Here is a 13,514-nt window from a genome sequence, read left to right on the forward strand (position 1 = left end):
TGAACCCCACACCCACCTCCAGGATTCTCCTGTAAGCCAGAGTAGGCTGTGAGCCTGCCCTGGGACTAGGGCATGTGCTTGGCTCAGGTTCTCTGCCTAAGAAATAAGTCCAAAAGAACGTGCAAGCTCCAGTCCCAGCTTGTCATTTTGTTGGGTCTTTTTTTGTTTGTTTTTTTAATTAATGTATTTATTTCAGAGAGAGAAAGCATGTGGGTGCAGGCAAGTGGGGGGAGGCACTGAGGGAGAGAGAGAATCTTAAGCACACTCTGTGCTGAGCACAGGACCCTACTCGAGGCTCCATCTCATGACCCTGAGATCATGACCTGAGCCGAAACCAAGAGCCAGATGCTCAACTGACTGAGCCATCCAGGTGCCCCAGCCCGCTGGGTTATTTTTAAATGCAAAAGGTGGAAACAAGAGGGAAGGAAAATAATGCAACCATGATTCTTTAGATTCTTTAGACTTTTTCCGCTTTGGTTTTGCAATCCTCTGCAGTAGTAGTCTCAGAATTGAAAGAGTTGATGTTTTTTTGCGAACAGTACTACCTGGCCTCCCCTGCCTCAGAGGGATAGGATTGGATGAGTGACTCTCAAACTCAAGGGGGCATCAGCATCGTGAGGGTTCCAAGGTCGGGGGGCAGTGGGGAAGGGTTTTATTGAAAGACGACATGCCTGGGCAGCTTAGCTGGTTAAGTGTGTGACTCGTGGTTTCCACTCAGGGTCCTGGGATCGAGCCCTGTGTTGGGCTCCCCACTGCTTGTGTCCTTCTCTGCCCCTCCCCGCTGCTCATGCTCTATCCCTTTTTCTAAAATAAACAAATAAATATTCAAAGAAATGAAAGTTGGGGGAAAAAATGACATGCTACCCCCACCCTAGAGTCCCCAGAGGGATTTGGGGTGTGGGGGAGCTCTGAGAGTCTGCTTTTCTGTCAGGCTCCCAGAGAATGCTTGTATTGCTGGTAATGCTAAGGCTATCAGTCTAGGGACCACACTTTGCAAATCATGGGTTTAGCTAAATGAGGTGATGGTGTGGAGGTACTGGAGAGGTGACCTCCATTACTTTCCATGGGAGCCAGACCCCTACTTGCATGGGCTGTGTGGATGGCGCCCCCTGGAGTCTCAAAGAGCACAGTTTCCTGGGCCCCACCCTCCTTCCTGCCCCAGACACTGGGCAAGGTTCCATTAGAAGACGTCTGAGCACACCTCTGAAGAAAAGTTTTACTGTGGAAGGAATGGGTGAGGCTCCAATAGAGAAGAGTTACTAAACCCACACCTTATCTTCTTCCTTTCTTCCAGGGATCCCTCCAACATGGCCTCCCACCAGCACAGCGACAGAGGAGAGCACAGAAGGCCCTTTTGGAACGGAAGTGCCCTCAGCCTCAGTGGAGCCATCCCCCTCAGTGGAGCCATCCCCCTCAGAGGAGCCATCCCCCTCAGAGGAGCCATCCCCGTCAGAGGAGCCGTCCCCCTCAGAAGAGCCATCCCCCTCAGAGGAATCTTCATTCCCCTGGGAGGAGCTGTCCACACTTTCACCCTCAGTGCCCAGTGGGACTGAGCTGCCAGGCTCTGGGGAAGTATCTGGGGTACCTGAAGTCAGTGGTGACTTCACAGGCAGAGGAGAAGTTTCAGGACATCTGGACTCCAGTAAGCAACCCTCAGGAGAAAGTGCAAGTGGACTGCCCTCTGAAGATCTTGACGCCAGTGGGCTCAACTCTACCGTGGGCTCAGGCCTGCCTGTGGGAAGTGGACTGGCTTCAGGAGATGAAGATAAAATTCCATGGTCCAGCATTCCTAAAGTTGGAGGTGAGAGTCTAGAGACCTCTGCCTCTGGAATAGGGGAACTCAGCGGGCTACCTTCTGGAGAAGGTCCAGAAGCTTCTGCCTCTGGAGTAGAGGACCTCAGCAGGCTGCCTTCTGGAGAAGGTCTAGAAGTCTCTGTCTCTGGAGTAGAGGACCTCAGTGGATTACCTTCTGGTGAAGGTCCAGAAGTCTCTGCCTCTGGAGTAGAGGACCTCAGCCGGCTGCCTTCTGGAGAAGGTCCAGAAGTCTCTGTCTCTGGAGTAGAGGACCTCAGTGGATTACCTTCTGGAGAAGGTCCAGAAGTCTCAGCCTCTGGAGTAGAGGACCTCAGTGGATTAACTTCTGCAGAAGGTCCAGAAGTCTCAGTTTCTGGAGTAGAGGACCTCGGTGGACTTCCTTCTGGAGAAGGTCCAGAAGTCTCAGCCTCTGGAGTAGAGGACATCAGCCGGCTACCTTCTGGAGAAGGTCCAGAAGTCTCAGCCTCTGGAGTAGAGGACCTCAGCCGGCTACCTTCTGGAGAAGGTCCAGAAGTCTCAGCCTCTGGAGTAGAGGACCTCAGTGGATTACCTTCTGGTGAAGGTCCAGAAGTCTCAGCCTCTGGAGTAGAGGACCTCAGTGGATTAACTTCTGCAGAAGGTCCCAAAGTCTCAGCCTCTGGAGTAGAGGACCTCAGTGGATTAACTTCTGCAGAAGGTCCAGAAGTCTCAGCCTCTGGAGTAGAGGACTTCAGTGGATTACCTTCTGGAAAAGGTCCAGAAGTCTCTGCCTCTGGAGTAGGAGACCTCAGTGGACTTCCTTCTGGGGGAGAAGGAATAGAGACCTCTACCTCTGGTATAGGGGACCTCAGCAGGTTGCCTTCTGGAGAAGCTTCTGCCTCCGGAGTAGGGGACCTCAGCGGGCTACCTTCTGGAGAAGTTCCAGAAGTCTCTGCTTCTGGAGTAGGGGACCTCAGTGGACTTCCTTCTGGAAGAGAAGGTCTAGAGACTTCTGCCTCTGGTGTAGGGGACCTCAGCGGGCTCTCTTCTGGAGAAGGCCCAGAAGCCTCTGCCTCTGGAATAGGGGACCTCAGTGGACTTCCTTCTGGAAGAGAAGGTCTAGAGACCTCTGCTTCTGGAGTAGAGGACCTCGGTGGATTACCTTCAGGAGGGGAGGGTCTAGAGACCTCTGTTTTTGGTGCTGAGGATCTCAGCGGGTTACCCTCTGGAAAAGAAGACTTAGTTGGTTCAGCTTCTGGAGCCTTGGACTTTGGCAGAATACCTTCTGGAACTGTGGGAAGTGGGCAAGCTCCAGAAGCAAGTGGCCTTCCTTCAGGGTTTAGTGGTGAGTATTCAGGGACGGATCTTGGAAGTGGCCCATTCTCTGGTCTACCTGACTTTAGTGGACTTCCCTCTGGATTCCCAACTGTCTCCCTAGTGGATACTACCTTGGTGGAAGTGGTCACAGCTACCAGTGCAAGTGAACTGGAAGGGAGGGGAACCATTGGCATCAGCGGTGCTGGAGAAACGTCAGGACTGCCCTTCAGTGAGCTGGACATTAGTGGGGCAGTTAGTGGCTTCCCTTCAGGAGCTGAACTCAGTGGCCAAGCATCTGGGTCTCCTGATATCAGTGGGGAAACATCTGGATTCTTTGGTGTCAGTGGACAGCCATCAGGGTTTCCTGACATCAGTGGGGGAACATCTGGGCTTTTTGAGGTCAGTGGACAGCCATCAGGGTTTTCTGGGGAAACATCTGGAGTGACCGAGCTTAGTGGACTGCCCTCCGGACAACCGGATGTCAGTGGAGAAGCCTCTGGAGTTCTTTCTGGCAGTGGCCCACCATTTGGCATAACTGACCTCAGTGGAGAAGAATCTGGGATCCCTGATACCAGTGGGCAGCCATCAGGGTTGCCAGAGTTCAGTGGGACAACTTCTGAAGTTCCTGGCCTGGTTCCCGGGACCATGAGTGGCAGTGGCGAGTCTTCTGGAATTACATTTGTGGACACCAGTTTGGTTGAAGTGACCCCAACTATGTTTATAGAAGAAGAAGGTTTAGGGTCTGTGGAAGTCAGTGGACTCCCTTCAGGGGAGGCAGATGTCTCGGGCATATCTGGGATCATGGATGTCAGTGGCCAATCTTCTGGAGCAATTGACTCTAGCGGGATGACATCCCAGCCTCCAGAATTCAGTGGCCTGCCAAGTGGAGTAGCAGAAGTCAGTGGAGAATCCTCTGGAGCAGAGACTGGGAGCAGCCCACCCTCAGGAGCCTATGACAGCAGTGGACTCCCATCCGGGCTCCCCACGGTGTCTCTTGTAGACAGAACTTTGGTGGAATCCATCACCCAGACTCCGACAGCCCAGGAAGCAGGAGAAGGGCCTTCGGGCATTTTGGAACTCAGTGGGGCCCATTCTGGAGCCCCAGACGTGTCTGGAGACCACTCGGGGGGTTTGGACCTAAGCGGGCTGCAGTCCGGGCTGCTGGAGCCCAGTGGAGAGCCGTCAAGTACTCCATATTTTAGTGGGGACCTTTCTGGCACTGTGGATGTAAGTGGAGATTCCTCTGCAGCCACAAGCACCAGTGGGGAGGCCTCAGGGCTTCCAGAAGTTACTTTAATCACTTCAGAGTTCGTGGAGGGTGTCACCGAACCAACTATTTCCCAGGAGCTTGCCCAAATACCCCCTGTGACACATACCCCCCAGCTGTTTGAGTCCAGTGGAGAAGCCTCTGCGTCTGGGGAAGTTAGTGGAGCTACACCAAGGTTCCCCGGGGCTGGGCTAGAAGCGTCATCAGTCCCGGAATCCAGCAGCGAGACGTCTGTCTTTCCTGAGGCTGGGGTGGGGGTGTCTGCCGCCCCTGAGGCCAGCGGACGAGCTTCTGGGGCCCCTGAGGTAGGTGAAGCCACCTCCGCCTTCCCTGAAGCCGATGTGGAGGGAGCCTCAGGCCTGGGAGTGAGCAGCAGCACTTCTGCCTTTCCTGAAGGCCCCAGGGAGGGCTCTGCCACCCCGGAAGTACAAGAGGAGCCGACCAGCACCTATGTTGTGGGCACAGAGGCGTCAGGCTGGCCTTCGGCCACTCCGATGACATCTGGAGATAGGACTGAGGTCAGCGGAGACCTGTCTGGTCCCACGTCGGGGCTGGATGTGGTTATGAACCCCGGCGTCTCGGAGTCCGAACGGATCCAGCAGACCCAGCGCCCTGCAGAGGCACCTCTAGAAATCGAGTCCTCAAGCCCCTTGCACTCAGGAGAAGAGACCCAAACCGCCCAAACAGCCACCTTCCCCACGGATGTTTCCGTCCCTACTTCTCCACAAGGGACAGATGAATCCGCACCAACCACTCCAGGTATGGTTGGGAATTTTTTTTTTTTCTCCTTTCAGTGTTTTTCGGGGAGTTCAGACTGTAGTGTATTGAGAGACAGCGTCAATTCATACTCCTCTACAGGCCAGCTGTGTAGCCTCAGGCAAGTTTCTTAGTCTCTCTGAGCCTTATCTGGAAGATAGGAAGAGTACCAGGGGCCGGCAAACAGGATATAAATACATATCGAACAGGCACTTAGCATCTAACTTCGCACCCGGCCACACTTAGAGCCTTGTGCTTGCCCGGGTTGCAGTGGTACATCCCAAGAGCAATTATACGTGAGTCCAACTGTCTGTGCTTGGCACAGGGAGAGAGAAGGGGGACTCTTCAGATAGTGCTAGAAATTCTACTCACGCCCCTTTCCCATGGAGTTCGTGTGAGAGGAGAGAATGGATTTGATGACATCTATGCCCAGATATTAACCTCATGTAGGGTGAAGACCTGCATGATGTAAAGACCTGAAGCGTCATGCTGGCTGTCCTGACTTTGGTCCCCACCCCGACCCCAGCACAGGTGCCTTCTCCGTACGACGGTCTCACTTTGACACAACCCAGGCACCGGGCACAGGAAGCTGATATTTTTCCTTTGCTTTTTGCCTGGGGCTCCCTTGTCCCTCCCTCTGGGCCGAGAGAGCTCTCGCAGTCAGAGAGCCCCCCACCGAGATGCTGGGGCCAGCTGCCCAAGAGGGACAGAGTCCCCAGAAACATGCTAACCCAGAGCCAGCCTCGTGGGCTTCAGGGACTTTGTGCCCCAACCTCAGAGTCTCAGAGGCGAGGCTGCACCTCCGGCAGGCAGCTGTGGACTCGCTGCTCAGTGTCTCCCCAGGAGCTGCAGCCCCATCAGGTCCTGTGCCAAGGGGCCCTGTGGGAACTGCCAGGAGATGGAGGGACCCATCTCCTGCCCATGCCCCTAACCCCGGCCACATTGGCAAGCATTGCAACATAGCTAAACCCTTCTTCAGCCGTGGGGGGGGACAGGCAGGGGAAGAAGGGGGACCCCTTTATTCCCCAGAAGGGGCTGCAGGCAGGAGGAGGTGACCAAGGCCCGCCGAGGCTCAGGCTTCCCAGACCAGGAAGGAGAGGGGTAAAGTGACTTAGTAGGGCAGACGCTGCAGGGTAAACACGGCACATCTCTCTAAAGTCTAGTCTAGGGCACTTTCGGGGAAAAAAAGTTAAGTAATTAAACCAGGAAATAGTTCCGTTTTTTGTTAAGCCAATGATTGTTTTATGAGTCAAATGCCAAATATGCTTGAATTTTGAAGACAAAATCCGTGACTTTCAGGAAGTGTGGAGCTAGGCCGTCAGTGGGGTCGAGCCGGTCATGCCTCCTGGGCCCCGGGAGGGAAGCTCCGAGGGGGCTACCTTGCACTGTCAGAGCCTTCCTCTGCAGGAAAGCCCCTGCTCGCCTCTCCATGCTCAGACCTGGGTGCGGTTTGGGTCTCCTTCTTGACCTGAAGGAAATGACGGGCACTGCCTACCACCCCCACCTGGGGGAAACTTGACCTACTGCGCCTGGCCCCTCGGCTCCCCAGCCCCCATTGCCCTGGGGCCTCTGTCCTTCTTCAGGGGTCAAGCAGCCTGCGGGGCAGGTGAGGAGCCTAGGGCAGGGGGTCCTCTGATGGGAGGTGGCGCCCCAGAAGGAGACGATGAGGATCTGCTGTGTTCCCTGAACACATCGAGGCCTGTGGCCATGAGGACGTTTCCTCCTGTCCCATCAGCACCCTTAAGGGAACAGATGCCCGGTACCTCCAAGCCCGTATTCTCAGGGTGGTGTCTGCACTGCCACTGCGCCCTTACCCCAGCCTCTGCTCCAGAGTCTTTCCTAGAAAGGCTTCATTCCTCTGACACAGGCAGAATCAGAGCCATGAATCCTGGGGGAAAGTAGATCCCACGAGACTACCAGGGCCGGGCAGCTATCTCCTAATAGTCATTACATCATATACAAAGAAAGATTTTGTGTTTGCATATATTTACATATACGCAAATTAATAACTTGTAATATATTGCTCCCATCATGTAAATATGCTGTATACTTGGCCCTTACACTGGAAAGAGTCCGTGTAAGCAGGTCCTAGGGTGACTACGGATTCACTCTTTCCTCCACTGGGGTCGATCTCTGGCCGCACGGTGGAGCCATGAGTAAGAGCGCTGTGGGCCTCGGTGGCCAGAGGGTGGGCTCTCCTTGGGCAGTCAGCCTTACCACCTAGGGGATAGTGTCATGAGGCCACGGTGACCCCTGGGACTCCAGCCGCATCCCTCCATCTTCCACCCCATTGGGAGGGCAGAGCCCGTCCTCCCTCTGGGTATGGCTGGTGGAGAGCAGCAGGATGCCTGACCTGGGTGACATGTTCATGGACACTTCCTAAGTCAGAGAGGAACAGACTCAGGGCCCAGCAGGACTTCCGGGACAGCTGCCAGGACCGGAAACCCCTTGCCCTGGTGTTTGTATCTCCTGACACCTCTCTCCCTTTTAGCAAGTCCTTTCTCTGACCATGTGTACCCCCACGGGGCTCTCTGCCCCCCACGATTCCTTCCCAGGCAGCTCTGTGGGTAGCTTGACAGTTATCCCCATCTGAAACGACAGCTCCTCCGAGGGAGTCAAATCCAGAACTGGGGTCTTCACTCACTTGTTTCACACGCTCCGCTAAGTAAGAAGCCCTCTCTCGAACACAGAATCAGCCGCTAGACTTCACTTGGGAGATGAACTTCAGAGCCGCTAGAATGAAGAGAGGTTTAGAAGTGGGGCTTGGCCAGCCCTCAGGACCTCATTTGTAATAGGCTCAAAGTAGTGGTTCTCAGCCTTAAGAACCTCCTGATGCCTGGGGTCCCACTGCCCCCGATTCTGATTGAAACGGTCCTGTGGCCTTGGCATTAGGGTTTTTTAAGACTGCTCCGGTGACTCCAGGGCGCAGCCAGGGCTGAGGATTAAGAACACCTGTGTGCAGCGTCCGGGCCCCCCCAAGAGGCATCTGTAAAGATTACTTACCCTTCCCCATCTCTCTCGCCATGTTTAGGAAAAACTTTATCATCTCTAAAGAGCAGGTGGTAAGGATGCTTCCAGAAGGCCTGCAGATAGAGTCCCGCCTCTGCAGGTGACCCACTGTGATCTTGAGCTAGAACCCGCAAGCACTCAGAAGCAGCAAAATGTCGCATTATTCCTATGGCAGTATTTGAATACTCGGGGTAACCTTCCACCTAGTAAATGAGGCTGGAGGTTGTTATGTAGTCCTTAAGAGAAAATACGTGACAATTGTCATCATCTTGCTAAGTCAGCAATCCATAAGCAAGTTCTTGATAAATGAGTCATCTGCACTCTTGACGTCGAAATGAACATGTTTAGTGAATACTCAGATTTCCTAGCTATTGAAGAAGTAGGGCTACCTCCCTCATTCTGATCCACTTAAAAAGCAGCAACCTCCCCTCCCTCCCCCCACAACCTCTTTGCTGACATTTGTTGAGATTTCTGGCCCCAGCAAAACTGGTCTGAAGAGGGCTTCTGGCATTGGTAGTTTAAAAGATCTTTTAAAAAATTTTTGTTAACTACCGCAGTAGATTCTGTTTTGCTAAGGTTGAGACACTCTGTTCTTTTTTTTTTTTTTTTTAAAGATTTTATTTATTTGTCAGAGAGAGTGAGCGAGAGCGAGCACAGGCAGACAGAGTGGAAGGCAGAGTCAGACGGAGAAGCAGGCTCCCTGCGGAGCAAGGAGCCCGATATGGGACTCGATACCAGGACACTGGGATCATGACCTGAGCCGAAGGCAGCTGCTTAACCAACTGAGCCACCCAGGCGTCCCGAGACACTCTGTTCTAATCAGATCTCAACATCCAATTTTCCAGCAATCACTGGTGCTGGGTGGATTTCTCTAAATTCCTGGGTTAGGAGGGCATGAACTCAGAATTCAGTCAGCCTCTTTTCTGTCTTACTGACATTCTTCATTTTGTAGGCTTGAGGCTCTGATCTGTGATGTGACATTGTCTCTTCCCCTGGAGCAGGGAGGTTGGAATTTCTGTGAAATCTTAGCCTCAGGGGGAAGGGGGATGTTGTCAAAGCAAGTGAAAATACAGGGTTACAAGTGCAAATACAAATCACACCTTCATGACACGACATAACCGAAAAGTCAATGGGCAGACTTGAACAGGGACTAGTCAACCCTTGAACGGCACCGGGGTTAGGGGTGCAGAATTGAAAATCTGCATATAAATTCTGACTCCTCAAATACTTAACTACTCATAGTCTCCTGTTGACCGGAAGCCTTAGTAATAGCAGAAAGTCAATTAATACTTAGCTTGTAGGTTATACATACTATTTACTGTATTCATATAATAAAGTAAGTTGAAGACAAGAAAATGTTATTCAGAAAATCATAAAAGGGGGGCTCTTGGCTGGCTCAGTAGGTAGAACGTGTGACTTTTGATCTCGGGGTCATGAGCTCAAGCCCCATGTTGGGCATAGAGCTTACTTAATTAAAAAAAAAAATAGAAAAAAAATCATAAGAAAGAGAAAACACGTTTACAGTACTGTATCGTAAAAAATCTGCATATAAGCAGACAACACACAAACCCATGTTAGTTCAAAGGTCAACTGTGACTGAATTTAAGATGCAGGATATTAAACTTACATTCAGGATCAAACTTTAAAAATATAAAAGACTTGATAGTATAATTATAGCATATTGGTTAACTTAATTATGTTTATTTAAAAGCAAACTGGAACTGGCAAATATGTTCTTATAAACCTTCTGTCAATTGTGATACACCAGAAAGCAAGTGTATTTACTCAGTTCTGGCCATCTAATTGATTCTAGGTGTTTGCAGGTTGTAGGACATCCACTGAGTTAAGAAATTGTCTCTGTGCTTCTTCTGCTTCTTCTTCTTTTTTTTTTTTTAATTTATGAGAGAGAGAGATAGCAAGAGAGGGAACACAAGCACAGGGAAGCTGGAAGGGAGAAGCAGGTTCCCCGCCAAGCAGGGAGCTCGACCTGGGCCTCAATCCCAGGAAGCTGGGATCATGACCTGAGCTGAAGGCAGAAGCTCAACAACTGAGCCACCCAGGCACCCCATCTCTGTGCTTCTTGAGGGGATTTTCTTCCATGTTTGTCCAGGAAAGTTATGTCCAGGGTCAACACATACAGCTGCACAGGTTGTGCACTGAACAACTTGAATACCATTCATATATTCTTTATGATTGGCAACCCCTTTAGTTGGGTATCCTTTGAGTAAAATTACCTGCTGTCTTCATTCAGCCTTTTCCTGTAAGCCAAATAAACTCTCTTGTTTGGAGGTCCTTATTTCTGACATAAGCAAAAGCCAGTCAAGGCCTATTCAGGGGGGAGGCCTGAGCTCCCCAATTCAGATGCCAAAGTGATTATTTGGAAGTATCTTATTCTCCTCACCTTTACCGGGGGCTCTCCGTTCTTGTCTCCCCTAAGTTAGGTCCTGGTGCAGGAAAAAATCATCCCTTTTGGTTATAGCGGTGGGAAGAGGACTCAGAGTTCTCTCTCAAGAAAGCCCCACACAGAACACCGGGCCCCCTTCCTGCAGCAGAAGGCCTCTCTCTACTGCCCAACGCGGGCACCCACAGGCTCTGTGGTCTTCAACATTCTGGCCCTCCTTCCCTTCTCATCTGTGAACCCTGGGCCCTGCACAAAACAGCTTCTGAACCCCAGGGGACAGGTTCCCTGAGTTTTGGGGACCGTCTCTCCCCTGCACCCTTCTCAGATCGGGTGCCAAAGCCAGGAGGAAAACAACAAGGTCCCCAGCCCCGGTCTCTGGGCCACCAGGGGGCAAGTTATGTGAAACATGCTTCTGGGACAAGGAAGGCCACCTGGCCCGACCTCCCCGGGGCCTCTGCCTCCTCTGCCCCTCCCCCATGGTGGGGTTGCCATCCAGCTCTTCCACCCACAGGCCACTCCTGTCCCCTGCTCTCTACAACTGCTTTAGCGCCTCCGTTTGCTTAAGCCCCCCTCGCCCGGTGCTTCCCACATCCCGCAATGACGCTAATGGACACAAGAGAACAGGGGCTCCGTTGAGTAGCCCCCAGCTTCCGCCCGGCCCACCGGCCTGACCTATTGCTGCTACTGCTGCTGCTGGGAATCCAAGTGCATGCTGGGAATCCAAGTGCATGCTGGGACTCCTGTCAGTTCCTCCATGCATTTTGGTTTTGCTTGGAACAGTTCCGACCTTGGAACTGTTGGTGTCTAATCCGTGGTGCACGCTCCCTGAGATGAAGCTACGAACTCCGTGGGAACAGAAAAATACCTGAGGACCTGAGATTTTCAGGCCACCCACTGCCCAAACCTATCTGGTTCAGAAGACGTCTACTGCACACCAGCTAGCGAAAAGGATCCACAGGAACGTACTTTAGCCTTCTTAAGAGGAGATGGACTTTAAGGTCTAATCTGCTGTCCTAAGAGGTGGGAACTAATCCTGGAAGGTGTTTAGGCGCTGATCACGTGGACACCACCTATAGACATGTTGGGTCCTGAAGGTTGTGTGAACACAGCTGCGTACATCAAGGCTTAGCCTTGTATCATGATGCCCCAATGGCCAGTGGCACCCATTCATTGCAGAATCCTACTGATCTGGGGAGAAGAGCTTCACAATACCTTCTATCATGTTCCCAGAGGAAGGTACCCAGAGAAAACCAGCAGGAGCCTTTGTAGTAGAAATACGAAGACAGTAAAGAGACTCCCAGGTTCCTGGCTTCTCAGAAAGAGGCAGAAAGACCAGATTAGAGGATTCACTTCTCACCTTGGCCGATGGATGAAAAATGGAGGCCAGTGGCTTACCAATTCCAGTCCCACAAAGAAGTTGGATCAGAAAAAACGTCTTGGGCCAGAAGAACAGAAGGGAGGAAGAGTCTGCCTGGAAAGAAGAGGTTGATGGGGACCTGCTCTACCCCAGGGTGGGGGTTGGCCACTTAGTAAGTGGCTCACCAGCTTCAAATCTTAGTCTCCCACTGGCTAGAAAGGAACCTGTCTGAAAACTGAGACTCACTGGAGATGTCCACGTTCTAGGGCCCTAAGCTGGAAGGAATATAGGAAAATGCTGCGCTGGTTTCTCTTCCTTCCCCCAAGAGAATGATGCCAGCCTCACCTTTATAAAACAGAATTTGATTTACTAGAGATGGAGGTGTCTGCAACTCCCACAGATGGAACGAGTCTCGGGCAGATGGCCCCTGCCGCCATTTTCTCATGGTTCTATGGGATCCATGCTGCTGGGAATCCAAGTGCATGCTGGGACTCCCGTCAGTTCCTCCATGCCACCTCTGGCTTGTTTGTGCCTTGCCCTCTTGCCTCAGTTCATAACTACAGAGGAAGATTGGAAAAGAAAAGCTCTAACAAGCTCCAGACACTTAGCTTCCGGTGTCCTTGCTCACCAGCGTCACGTTGCGAGCCAGCTCAGACACAAAGCCTCTCGAAATACTCACAAAAGAAAGCATCTCGGAGGAGCTGGGTGCTCAGTCTTCCAGTGGGCGTTCGCCTTCAGAAGCCCCAGATCTCTCCACCCACAGGGAAACCTGGCTCCAGGGCTCCAGGGTTGCCAGTCAGGAATCACACACATCCAAGAAAACCCGGGTTGGATCTTTGGCTCAGCGCTCCAATATGGCGGCAGCAGCAGCAGCAGCAACAGCTCTTAGGAAGTCCAGCCACCCCTCCCAGGACTCTGGAGAGCAGCAGGGCTGGCCACCCATAGGGCACCTGCGATGCTTGCCAAGCTGGAGCTGCCGGCCAGAGTCCTAATGGTGGCCCTTGGTTTCTTGCAGACATTGACGAATGCCTCTCAAGTCCTTGTCTGAATGGAGCCACCTGCGTGGACACCATCGACTCTTTCACATGCTTATGCCTTCCCAGCTACCGAGGGGACCTGTGTGAGATTGGTACGGCCGTCTCGGCTTCAGCTAATGTTACTAACTGCCGCACCCTCCTCCTCTGTCTCCCTTCCTTCTAACCACAGGCGCTCGGCCCTGGCTGGGGCCGGCACACTCCACCCGGACAGCCATTTCAGGGGCCCCCACTGAGAAGTCTGCCTCACTCACTCCCACTCTTCTTGCGGAAACCCTCCTCTGGGGCATTGGCTGATCTGACCATAGGAGAGACGTGCCAGCCTGTGCTCTGGAAGGTGGGGTCCTGGGGGATCGTTAAAACACGGACCTTCTTCAGGGCTTCCAGACCACTGAGAGCACCTTGAGGTCGGTGCGTGCCTCAGACCAAAAGAGGACAGAGCTGATCCCGTGCACTCGTCTGGAAGGAAGCTGTGGGTCACAAGCATGTATCAGCCTGCTGTATTGCCTGTGGGACTTTTGTGGCCCCTCCATGGCCTGGGGAGCCACCAGGCCACGCTGGCCATGCTACCTCATTCTTCTCTGGCAAGCGTTCTGTTTT

At 52.6% G+C, this 13,514-nt stretch overlaps 1 protein-coding gene across 4 annotated transcripts in view; it reads left to right on the top strand.

Annotated features, from left to right (window-relative positions):
* ACAN (aggrecan) overlaps nucleotides 1-13,514 on the top strand; it is a 60,486-nt gene that overhangs the window by 41,453 nt on the left and 5,519 nt on the right. For 2 of the 4 annotated variants that reach the window (XM_082736051.1, XM_082736052.1), the window contains exons 12-13: nucleotides 1,295-5,116; nucleotides 12,896-13,009. In XM_082736051.1, coding sequence (XP_082592177.1) covers nucleotides 1,295-5,116; nucleotides 12,896-13,009 — 3,936 coding nt within the window. The remainder of the gene's footprint in view (nucleotides 1-1,294; nucleotides 5,117-12,895; nucleotides 13,010-13,514) is intronic. The other 2 variants (XM_082736053.1, XM_082736054.1) reach the window with 1 other exon arrangement.

The sequence above is a fragment of the Mustela nivalis genome, assembly GCF_964662115.1.
Source record: "Mustela nivalis genome assembly, chromosome: 6".
Classification (NCBI taxonomy): domain Eukaryota; kingdom Metazoa; phylum Chordata; class Mammalia; order Carnivora; family Mustelidae; genus Mustela; species Mustela nivalis.